At 43.2% G+C, this 12814-nt stretch overlaps 1 protein-coding gene across 1 annotated transcript in view; it reads right to left on the bottom strand.

Moving 5' to 3' along the window:
* Positions 1 to 2120, bottom strand: part of TRIM37 (tripartite motif containing 37) — an 81083-nt gene extending 78963 nt beyond the window's left edge. The window contains exon 1 of the mRNA XM_075264869.1: positions 1791 to 2120. Within this exon, the coding sequence (XP_075120970.1) occupies positions 1791 to 1949 (159 nt within the window). The 5' untranslated portion in view covers positions 1950 to 2120. The remainder of the gene's footprint in view (positions 1 to 1790) is intronic.
* Positions 2121 to 12814: the final 10694 nt, after the last annotated feature.

Here is a 12814-nt window from a genome sequence, read left to right as displayed (position 1 = left end):
AAACGGCCTAAAGAATGAGCATCTCACTTCTTTTTTCCAGGAGCCAGAACAAACCGGCTCCTGGAAAAAACCACCTGACCGGCTCCCACGGATTTCAATGGGAGACGTCTTTTTGGTCAGGATTTTGAGGCTAATACGGCCTCAAAATCCTGATCAAAAAACTCTGTATGAACTTAACCTTAGGATGAGGCCCCACAGTGCGGAAACACAGCTTTTTTTTTAATGCAAATTTTGCAATTTCAAAAAACGCTTGTGTGTTGTGCACCATGTCAATGTCACTGGCATTTTCCGTACAGAATAAGAGAGGCAGAAAGTTTACAGAAGAAAAATATCAGACTTTCTGTGAAAAACGATGTGGGGAAAAAAACACAATGCATTTTTTTCCATAGACTTGCTAAAGGGGCCCCTAGCCTTGAAAAGTTTTTTAGTAGCACTTCATTTCTATGTGAGCGTGCTATTCAAAACGGCTGTTTCGAATAGTGTTTTCGCATCTCTAGTCATCGCTGGCCAGTAAGGAACGCCGTCCCCTCTCACAGTACAGCGCAATAGACTATACTGAGAAATTGCGTTCCTCACAGACTGTCAGAAATGCCCTTCTGACACTGCAGAGCTACGGTACCGTCACTGATAGCTCTTCACCAGGGGCACATAACATGAAAGCGCACTGACGGCTTTCTAGCGGTATATTACACTGCATGTTCCTGAGGATGTGAAAGGTCCTCTTTAAGGCCTGGTTCACATCTGCATTAGGTATTCTGTTCCAGGAGTCCGCATGGTGATCCCCCGAACAGAATACCAAACGCATTAACAAGCGGTGAGTTTATGAAAACACATGGACCCCATAGACTATAATGGGGTCCGTGTGTTTTCTGCGCTGTGTCCACACGGAACATGCAGACAGAAAGGTACTTCATTAACTACTTTCCTCTCTGCACGACTCATGCGGAAACACACAAATCCCATTATAGTCTATGGGGTCCATATGCTTTCAGTGCTCACTGCTTATATCAATGTGTTCGGAATACTGAATGCAAATGTGAACCAGGCCTTACATTTAGAGCATATTTATATTTTGAAAATGTTTACAAAAATTTCTGTTGTGGAATCAAAATAGTTTCCATTAAGTCAAAGTTTTCTAGAAGATATACTTCCTAAACATCGCCAGGTGCTGCTCCCCCAACACATCTGTAGGAAAACTGCTTGCAAATCAATGTGTATAAGAAAAGCCCAGGACAGCCACTGACTTTGCCACATTCTGACTGCTGCAGCAATTCACTACAAGAACCAGGTGGGCCACCAAATATATGAGAAAAAACAGGATTTTCATGGGTTTGTAGTGTTTTGCTTGTTTTTTTTCCCACACTTTAACCATAGATTTGAAAACATGTAAAATCCCCGATCACAATTACACATGCAGTTCTGAAATGAGATTTCCCATAGGGACAGTCTTGAGAATAATTTCCTAGAACTGTTTCCATAAAAAGCCAACCTCAGGAATCTGTGTATGATTTTTCTGTGAGATGTTTGCAACGCTTGGCACCACACCACAGATGTAGCGGGTTGCAAAGGCAACTAGCCATCCAAGTCTCTAGTGCCCACCGGCTTAAATCCTTCATAGACGTCTAATAACTAGTCTTAAGAGTCAGGCTCATGGTAGGTAAACAGGCTCCCCAATACTTCTACACCCCGAGGGTGCTGATAACACTCCTTACCCAGATCACAGCCATGGCCCAGTCCTGCTGCATCTATATGGAAAGCCACCTGTCAAAGCCCCGCATCTCCTCACTCACCTCCACGCTCTGCTCGTCCATCTCCTCCAGTTTGGGGTCCTTGATCTTGCAGTACTGAAGAGATTTCTTCCTGGACCTGAAGTAGGTCAGGTACTTGATGGTGCTGCAGAGACAGGTGAAGAAATTATCAGTAAAACGCCCCCTGTCAGCTGCAGACATGCAGCAGCCGGGGAAGGTGAAGGTCAGGCGGTTGTGGAGGCTGTGGAGTTACTGTGAATGTCCCTTGCTGCTGTGTGTGAAGAAAAGAGGAGAGAGAAGGAAAACAACAGCGCCGCCGTTCACAACATAAAGATCGCGGCCGCCATATTGAACCGCGGCTCGTTACTGAGAGACCAGCGACGCCGAGGTAGAGCAATGGAAGGGGCGTGGCCAGGACAGGACGTCAGCACGCCGGCGCTTGGTATCCGACCAGTGGTGGCAGACACATGGGCGGTAGAGGAGTGCTGCAGTGAGCGCTGTTCTCCCGGCCCAGCGACTGGACCAGTGGCGTAACTAGGAATGGCGGGGCCCCGTGGCGAACTTTTGACATGGGGCCCCCCCTCCCCAAACCGATGCCGAAGACCTCGACTGACCCCCTCCTCCGCACTCTATTATGTCCCTTAGTAAGCCCTGCACACAGTATTATCCCCAATAGTGTCCCCTGCACACACAGTATTAACCCCTATAGTGTCCAATGCACACAGTATTATCCCCCATAGTGTCCCCTGCACACACAGTATTTACCCCTAGTGTCCCCTGCACACACAGTATTTACCCCTAGTGTCCCCTGCACACACAGTATTTACCCCTAGTGTCCCCTGCACACACAGTATTATTAACCCCTATAGTGTCCAATGCACACACAGTATTAACCCCTATAGTGTCCCCTGCACACACAGTATTATTAACCCCTATAGTGTCCAATGCACACACAGTATTATTAACCCCTATAGTGTCCAATGCACACACAGTATTAACCTCTATAGTGTCCAATGCACACACAGTATTAACCCCTATAGTGTCCAATGCACACAGTATTATTAACCCCTATAGTGTCCAATGTACACACAGTATTAACCCCTATAGTGCCCCTGCACACACAGTATTACCCCCCATAGTGTCCCCATATGTCCCACTGTGGACACCGATAAACATTTATACTCTGGGGTCTGAAAAGACCCCAGAGTATAATAATCGGAGACCCGGGGGATTAAAACCATTAAAAGAACAGAGACAGTTGCTTACCTGTTCCTGTCAGCTGTCCTGTCCGCTCTTGTCCAGCTTTAATGACGTCAGACGTCACATGACCCGGGAAGCTGGCCTGGGTCATGTGACGTCAGACACGAATGACGGAGGCCTGGCAGGATCGCGGAGAGGTAAGTAACACTGTTTTTTATGTTACCTTACCCCTCCCGGTGCGCCGATCATTATACTCGGGGGTCTGCAAAGACCCCCGAGTATAATGATAGCCTCTGTGGGCCCCGCAGTGTCACTTGCCAATCCCGGCCCAGCCAGGATCGGCAAGTGAATGGGGCCCGTAACGGACTTTTAAAAAAAAAAAACGCAGCAGTAGCGGCTGTCACCGGGCCCCCTAATGGCTCGGGCCCTGTGGCAGCTGCTACTGCTGCTACCACGGTAGTTACGCCCCTGGACTGGACGGTATGGTGGCCTGTTGTGAGACCTGCTAAACTTTACTGGAGGGGCTCCTCATATATGTATTATATTAGGTCCCTGTGACCCATGTGCTATTTATTATATTAGGTCCCTGTGACCCATGTGCTATTTATTATATTATCTCACTCTGACCCATGTGCTATTTATTATATTAGCTCACTGTGATCCATGTGCTATTTTCTCGGAACGTTTTTACAGATCCCTCAGTAGACTCAAGGCTATGAGCAATGATGATGAAAATGGTTTACCCTCAGACACTCTGTGCAATAATTACTATATACGGCCCTGTGTGAATAAACATTGACCCCCCTATATAGAATCATCATCAAACACGGGTGTGTGTATGGGGCCATAAGAAATAATGGGTAAATGTGCAAGCCATTAAAAGTACATCTAGACCGCCGACAGTGCATACGGTATATGTCCTAAAATAAAGCCATACTGGATGTCAGTAAGGCAAGGAGTAATTACAGCCAGCGATTTCTGTAGCTTCTGCCATGTCACAAGTCTCCGTCAGGCTAGGTTCACACTTGCGCTGGGATCTCCGTCCTTTGCTTCTGCCGGGGGACCCAAACAACGGGAGTCCATCCACTAAGGGTCAGTGAACATAGTTTTTTGGCGCTGATTTTGACGCTCTGCCCAAAAATCTGTCTCCAAAAAAAGCCTCCCAATTGAGTAAAGTCCTCTGGCGCCAATGTAAACCAATCCTCTCACACTCTTCTCCCTGCATATTATAATTCATTTTTCAGAGTTTTTTTTTTTGGGGGGGGGGGAGGGGGGGGCTGTTTGTCAATTCGTTTACTTTGGTACACATATTTTTCAAATCCTATAGAGAAGCCCATATCTACGTCCAGCTGCATTTTGAAAAAATTAACTACTGCTCCCCATTTAAAAAAAAAGGCTATTCAGGCACCGTAAATGTTATATTAAACTACCCCTCCGTTTTAAAATAAAACCCTAAAACAGAATGTGATAAATTTACCGAACGTGCACACTGGGCGGGCATTCAGGGTGCGCCGTCTTCTTCATCCACGCCTCCTCTTCCTCCGATGTCCTCGGGTCCCGTCCTCCTCCGGCGCTCGCGAACTGACACTTGCTAAAAAAAATGGCCTGGGCGCATGCGCAGTAGTAGAAGCAGCATGCTACTACACATGCGCCCAGGCCATTTTTTTTTAGCAAGTGTCAGTTCACGAGCGCCGGAGGAGGACGGGACCCGAGGACATCGGAGGAAGAGGAGACGTGGATGAAGAAGACGGCGCACCCTGAATGCCCGCCCCCTGTGCACGTTCAGTAAGTTTATCACATTCTGTTTTAGGGTTTTATTTTAAAACGGGGGGGGTAGCTTAATATAACAATACAATAATAGGATTGTATGTAAGGAGTTTATATCGTCATTGTTGGTTATAAAGAAATGTCTCTTGATAGTAAGACCTCGGACGAATTTGTTGATTAACCACACTTGATTCATCTGTTTTTGAAGGTGGTCTTACATCTATTTCCTCATTGCGTATCTGGTTCTTTTTGAGATTCCTTCCTGAACCTCTTCGCGTTCTTCTATCCCGTTTTTTGGGGATTTTTTATATTTGCCAGATTGGCGTGAAGGATTGCCAGGTGGATTAACCTCAAGATCTGAAGATATGCTTGAACTAATTTCAACTTATTCCAAACATTGATGGATGTCAACAAATTCGTCCGAGGTCTTACTATCAAGAGACATTTCTTTATAACCAACAATGACGATATAAACTCCTTACATACAATCCTACAGACAAATTTAGCCAGGAACTTAAAATCTTGATCGATGAAGGTGTATCCCTCGGTATATTTACTGATTTGGAGGCGAAGTTTTTGTATAATACCACCCCTATGACGCCAGTGCTATATGGGCTACCTAAATTACACAAGGGGGTTATTCCCCCCCCCCCTTAGGCCTATTATTTCTAGCAACAATTCATTATGTGAACAACTGGGAATTTGGTTAGACAATATTTTACAACCATTGGTCAGTAGAACAATGGGTTTCATAAAGGATAGCAGGGAAGTACTTAGAACATTTCACAATTTTGTATGGAAAAAAGAATATAGTTGGTTGAGTTGTGATGTCTGCTCCTTATACCCCAATATTCCCCACAAGGAAGCGATTGACGCTTTAGCGTTCCATCTTTATAAATATAGTGCATTTGCCGAGCCCTCCTGTGAGTACATACTTTCAGTCACTTTTTTTCTACTTTCTCATAACTTTTTTATGTTCAAAGAATTTTATTATTTACAGTTGAAGGGGGCCCCTATGGGTGCCCCCTTCTCGCCTTCATTAGCTAATCTGTTATTAGCATTTTGGGAAGAAAAATTCATTTTTACATCAGTTAACCCCTTTTGTTCTCATTTACTCTGGTATGGGCGTTATATCGATGATATCCTAATTGTTTGGGATGGAGATACGACGCCCATACCAGAGTTTATCAATTATTTACATAATAATATTTATGGTTTAAAATTCACATATTTTCATGATTTTCAGTGTATTAATTTTTTGGATGTAACACTGGAGGGCTCGGCATGCACTCATAGTGTTACTACTAAACTATTCCGCAAGTCTACAGCAGGAAACACCATTTTGCGGGCAAACAGCTGCCATCCCAGACATACCGTAACTAGTATCCCTATAGGGGAACTTACAAGAACAAAGAGGGCTTGCAGCAACAGTGAGGATTATGCCTTACTGGAACAAGAAACTATTAGAAGACTTAAAATGAGAAGTTATCCCAGCTGGACTCTAGAACGAGCACGTAATAAAATAAAAAATAAAAATAGAGATACTTTACTGTTAGGTGAACAAATTAACAAAAACAAATGTAAAGATGATCACAGGTTGGTTTTTTCCACAAAATACAGCCCGCAATTTAATAAAATAAAGAAAATAATCCAAAAAAACCTTCCAATTTTGGAAATAGATCAAATCACCAATAAATTGCTGACTAATGGAGTAAGCTATATAGCCAAGAGAGCAGATACACTAGGGAATCTTTTAGCACCTAGTTGCTTACCTTTGGATAAGAAAACTGTCCCAACACATGAAGTAAATAAAGGCTTCTTTAAATGTAAATTGTTGAACTGTAAGGTCTGTAAATATGGTGAAGATGCAGGAATCATAACCAGCTATGCAGCGAATTTTAGCTGTACTGTTCAAAAGCATATTACTTGTGAAAGTCGCAATGTAGTTTATTGTATAAAATGTACCATCTGTAATGTCGACTACATCGGCTGTACTACAAGGAATTTAAGGGTACGCATTTTAGAACACATAAGAGACAGCAGTAAAGCAGAAAACGAAGGAATGTCGGGAGTCTCCCGTCACTTCGCTACAGTACATAAGGGTAACATGCAAACCTTTAGATTTTTTGGGCTGGAAATTATAAATCAATCTATTAGGGGAGGTAACTTAAGAACTACTCTACTTAAGAGAGAGGCATGGTACATTTTAAACTTTAATTGTAGAGCTCCTACAGGAATGAACATCAGGACCGACATATCATACATTTATTAAAGTATACAGGCCAGAAAAATAATTTTTGTATTTTCTATATTGTATACCTTGTACGGCATGTTTCCGCTTCCATCATGGGGGTCAGGAGGCCTGGCTGTCCTCACTGATGATGCTAAATTCTATGTTTCATTAGGGGTTACAGTATAACAATACACTTACTGGCTAATCCTGCCTCTAATTTTCCATAGGCTAAACCTTGTCACGTGATTTTGGATAGGAGGAGTTGTGATACTGTGTATGCTGACTATAAATGAGGCCACGCCCTAGCTTTCAATTGGTAGTTTTTAATCACGTGACTTATCATGCACATTCTGTACGTTCTATTCTGTATTCATGGGACGATTAAATAGTGTATCATAGGTTTGCGAAGTTTTCGGACCCATGTAATGGTTGTTCTCCTTAAGTGGCGCATTGATGGAGCTTGTTTCCTTTTTTCTTTCTTCTCTCTTCTCCCCTTTTTACGTTTCCGCGGCCATGTAGCGGGGATGGTGTTGCTGCGATTGTTCACTGCTTGTAAACTATATGCCTTTGATATAGGTTAGAGTAAAGTATAATTAAGTTATAGAGCTAAGCAGAGTTGTATCTATATTGAGCTGTTATGGATTGGTTTTTTTTTCATAATCTGTGAGTCACGTAGTGACGATGTATATATTCGTCACTACGCTTGCCGTTTTGTTAGCCTTCAAAATATTTTTGCTTTTAGCTTTGTTACGTATCACATGGCAACTAGCTTTGTTGCGTATCACATGGCAACTTTCTGTGGGTTATGTAGCATAAATATCTTTAACCCGCATTTGTATGTATTTATTTATATATTCGTCCGTTTCCTGCTCATAATGAATTTACTCGGTTTAACCTTTACTTTTCTAAAATGATGTATCAGGCTGCTAATTTGCATCATGCGGTTAAGGTTCTTTTTCTTTTCTTTTTTCTTCTTTTTTTCTTCTTTTTTCTTTTTTCATTTAACTTATAATGACATATAATATTGTAAATTTCATAAGAATCAAAGAGTTACAACAATTTATATGTATGTCATGAATTTATATAATACGTTTATTCAATGAAATTGAAGGTTTTGTTGCGATAGATCAATTTTGACTACTTAAAACTTTATTGTACTCCAAGATGTTACAATGTGCACGTGACAGGGCAATCAGGTATTACACCTGTATGTAAACATTTATTAGTCCTTAGATGTTGTAAGTGTAACATGCTATGACTAAGGGGGACACCCCGAAACGCGTAAGCGTCTTCTTTTAACGCACCATGTGTGTATTTCTACGGACACCCTTTTTGTATGCTATCGTTTTAATCGCTATGGAATAAAAATGGGATGTTTTAAAGGCTAAGGAGTGTCTGCAGACCATCTCTTCCTTTATCCCATAACATTTACGGTGCCTGAATAGCCTTTTTTAAGGCTATTCACGCATATGTGGGGCTCTATCAGCATGATTTTGCTGATAGAGCCCCTTCAATGCCCCATACTACTACTAATAATAATACATTTTATATAGTGCCAACATATTCCACAGCACTGTACAATTTGTAGGGTTCCGGTACAGAGAAAAAGATACATTACAAAGAAATAGTCACTTCACACAATGGAACTGAGAGCCCTGCTTGCTAGAGCTTACAATCTATGAGGTAGAGGTGGTGACACAAGAGATAGCAGGGGCGGCATCAGAGGTAGCATTGCTTATACAATGGTCAATGCTCGGAATGAGCAGAGCTTGCCGTATACGCCGGCACTTCTCACTCACTTCAATGGGACTGCTCGCAGTGAAAGAAGCAGCCCATTCATTTCTATGGGGAGCGCTCGTATGCCGGCTCCCATAGAAATGAATGGAGCTGCTTTATACGCCGCTTATTCTGAACGTGTTTTACGTTCAGAATAAGCTTCAGGAAACGTAGTGTGAATGCACCCTTACCCTGCATTCACATTCAGCTGTGAAACTCAGTTTGTGTTGAGTGTTCCCAATTTGCACAGTATATCAGGAGAGGGACTCTTAGCAATATAGTTATTTATGCTTCTAGGAGTCCCTGCCTCCCAACAACGTACTGTCCTGTACTCTAAGCTGTATGTTGCTAGGAGACAGGGACTCCTATCAGCATACATAACTGAACACAACCACCATCAAATGATGTATGCCATTTAGCATTTTGTGCTCGGTGACAGGTCTTTTTCATACATGTTTTACACAGCAGTGTTCAGTGACATCTCCAATAATGGACAAATGCGACTACAGCATCTGAGTAGTTATGATAGACTGGGCTCCCTTCAGCGATCAAACAAATGCTCCAACAATGAGACTGGACACATTAACTGCTATGGCGGCTTGGAGCCTTCTAAAGGCACCCAGGCCTGCCAATGTAATAATACTGAATCCTTCATTATCCTATAGCATTGAAGTCTGTGGAATAAGCAATCTGAAACCCCTAGGATGGCTTAGAAAAATAACAATGGTGTGGAATTGAAAAAAAAAATGTTTCAAAGGTGCTCACAGGGCAATAAAAATAAGTTATTGCTTTATTCTGTTGCTCACTATGATTACAGGGATATCAGATTTATATAGTTTATATTTTGTTTTAATACTGTAAATACAACTATAAAACTGTGAAAAAAAATTGTGTCACAATAAGCGATCCATAACATTTATGATAATTATGAAAGATACCACCTCACCAAGGCCACTTTGGCACACCTAGCGATCACCCTTCTTCCTTACTTTCCACCCGCGCCCTGCGAGTGTGCCCGGGTCTTATTGGATAATACGAAATGAGCGGGTCAGTACTAGCCACTTAACATATACAGAAATGTATATCAGTAAATGACAAGCAAATATAGTTAAAAAGTATAATATAATACATAAAATAAAAAGGGAATAAAAGAAAAGGAACAAAATCCACAAGAGTCTGCAGTTGGTTCTCTGGGGCCTCGCTTCCAGGCCTCAGGGCACACGCTTTGGTCAGTAAGAAGCTTTAACCTTCTCCAGACCTCAGGGAACACGCTTTGGTCAGTAAGAAACTTTAACCTTCTCGCATGGCTTCCAGAAGTAGAACCCTCCCTCTTAGGTGAGACAATATAACTCTTCCTCTCTACATGGGTCCTTAGCCTTAAACATTTTTTCTAATCATTTTAGTGGTTACAGTCTGTAGACTTCATTGAATACGACCAAAAATGTAGGAACTTTTTCGGGTCAGGAACACAGCCATGATTTCCTTATTGTGGACAGCTTATCAGGCAGGGACACTACATGCATGAGCAACTGAATCAGCCAAAATGAGACTAACGCCTCACATAGTAGTACGCAGCTAAAAAGCTCTGCGGGGAAAAGCCATTTTGGAAACGCATTGCGTTTTTTTCTCACAACGCATTTCACAGATTCTCTGCGGACATTCACATTCAATTATACTTCAATTACTATATATTTCTAAAACCGCAATGGTTTTGGAAACCACAGATTTTCTGCTATGCGTTTTTTTTCTGCAATGTGTGGATTGGATTTTCTAGAATCTCATCCACTTTGCAGGGACTGTAAAATGCCACGGTTTTTGTTGTGGCATTTCTGCTACAGCCAAATTGTGGTGTTTACACCATGTTGAGCCCCGAATTAAGGAAATCATTGTTGGGTTTCAGGGTAGAGAAAGTTCTTTCTTTCATAATCTGATCCACTGGCAACTAATTAACACAAAAGACTGTTATCACTAATGCTCGGCTCACATTAGTGTCTGGGGTTACGTTCTTCAAGTCTTCTTTGGGACACAACGTTTTTTTAGCATAATTCTCAGCAGACCAGTTAATAATAATAATAATACATTTTATTTATATAGCGCCAACATATTCCGCAGCACTGTACAATTTATAGGGTTCAGATACAGACATACATAACAAAGAACGTCATTTCACACAATGGGACTGAGGGCCCTGCTCAAAAGAGCTTACAATCTATGAGGTAGAGGGGGGTGACACAAGATGTAGCAGGGGCGGCATTGCTTATACAGTGTTCAGACAATTTTGTAATAGATAGAGATGAGCGAACACTAAAATGTTCGAAATTCGAATCGAACAGCCGCTCACTGTTCGTGTGTTCGAACGGGTTTCGAACCCCATTATAGTCTATGTGGAACATATACTCGTTAAGGGGGAAACCCAAATCCGTGTCTGGAGGGTCACCAAGTCCACTATGACACCACAGGAAATGATGCCAACACCTCTGGAATGACACTGGGACAGCAGGGGAAGCATGTCTGGGGGCATCTAACACACCAAAGACCCTCTATTACCCCAACATCACAGCCTAACAACTACACACTTTACACACTCAATACCACCTCTCTGACAGTAGGAAAACACCTTGAAACATGTGTATTTGGCACTTGCAGTGAGGAGAGCTTGTCACCAGCAGTGAATTTGGCCCTTGTAGTAAGTTGAGGTTGGCACCAACATTTGTTTTGAAAATCAGGGTGGATTGAGCCTCTAACCAGCAGAGTTGGGGCAAATTCATGGTGGAGGGAGCCTCTAAAAACCCCAGTTTGGACCAATTCATGGTGGAGGGAGCCTCTAACCAGCCCAGTTTGGACCAATTAATGGTGGAGGGAGCCTCTAAAAAACCCAGTTTGGACCAATTCATGGTGGAGGGAGCCTCTAAAAACCCCAGTTTGGACCAATTCATGGTGGAGGGAGCCTCTAAAAAACCCAGTTTGGACCAATTCATGGTGGAGGGAGCCTCTAAACAGCCCAGTTTGGACCAATTCATGGTGGAGGGAGCCTCTAAACAGCCCAGTTTGGGCAAATTCATGGTGGAGGGAGCCTCTAACCAGCCCAGTTTGGACCAATTCATGGTGGAGGGAGCCTCTAACCAGCCCAGTTTGGACCAATTCATGGTGGAGGGAGCCTCTAAAAACCCCAGTTTGGACCAATTCATGGTGGAGGGAGCCTCTAACCAGCCCAGTTTGGACCAATTAATGGTGGAGGGAGCCTCTAAAAAACCCAGTTTGGACCAATTCATGGTGGAGGGAGCCTCTAAAAACCCCAGTTTGGACCAATTCATGGTGGAGGGAGCCTCTAAAAAACCCAGTTTGGACCAATTCATGGTGGAGGGAGCCTCTAAACAGCCCAGTTTGGACCAATTCATGGTGGAGGGAGCCTCTAACCAGCCCAGTTTGGGCAAATTCATGGTGGAGGGAGCCTCTAAAAACCCCCGTTTGGACCAATTCATGGTGGAGGGAGCCTCTAAACAGCCCAGTTTGGGCAAATTCATGGTGGAGGGAGCCTCTAACCAGCCCAGTTTGGACCAATTCATGGTGGAGGGAGCCTCTAACCAGCCCAGTTTGGACCAATTCATGGTGGAGGGAGCCTCTAAAAACCCCAGTTTGGACCAATTCATGGTGGAGGGAGCCTCTAAAAACCCCAGTTTGGACCAATTCATGCTGGAGGGAGCCTCTAAACAGCCCAGTTTGGGCAAATTCATGGTGGAGGGAGCCTCTAAAAACCCCAGTTTGGACCAATTCATGGTGGAGGGAGCCTCTAAAAACCCCAGTTTGGACCAATTCATGGTGGAGGGAGCCTCTAAACAGCCCAGTTTGGGCAAATTCATGGTGGAGGGAGCCTCTAAAAACCCCAGTTTGGACCAATTCATGGTGGAGGGAGCCTCTAAAAACCCCAGTTTGGACCAATTCATGGTGGAGGGAGCCTCTAAAAAACCCAGTTTGGACCAATTCATGGTGGAGGGAGCCTCTAAACAGCCCAGTTTGGGCAAATTCATGGTGGAGGGAGCCTCTAAAAACCCCAGTTTGGACCAATTCGTGGTGGAGGGAGCCTCTAAAA

Source organism: Leptodactylus fuscus, chromosome 2 (assembly GCF_031893055.1).
Source record: "Leptodactylus fuscus isolate aLepFus1 chromosome 2, aLepFus1.hap2, whole genome shotgun sequence".
NCBI lineage: Eukaryota > Metazoa > Chordata > Amphibia > Anura > Leptodactylidae > Leptodactylus > Leptodactylus fuscus.
Note: the sequence above shows the minus strand (reverse complement) of the source record. Positions and strands in the feature narration are given on the sequence as shown.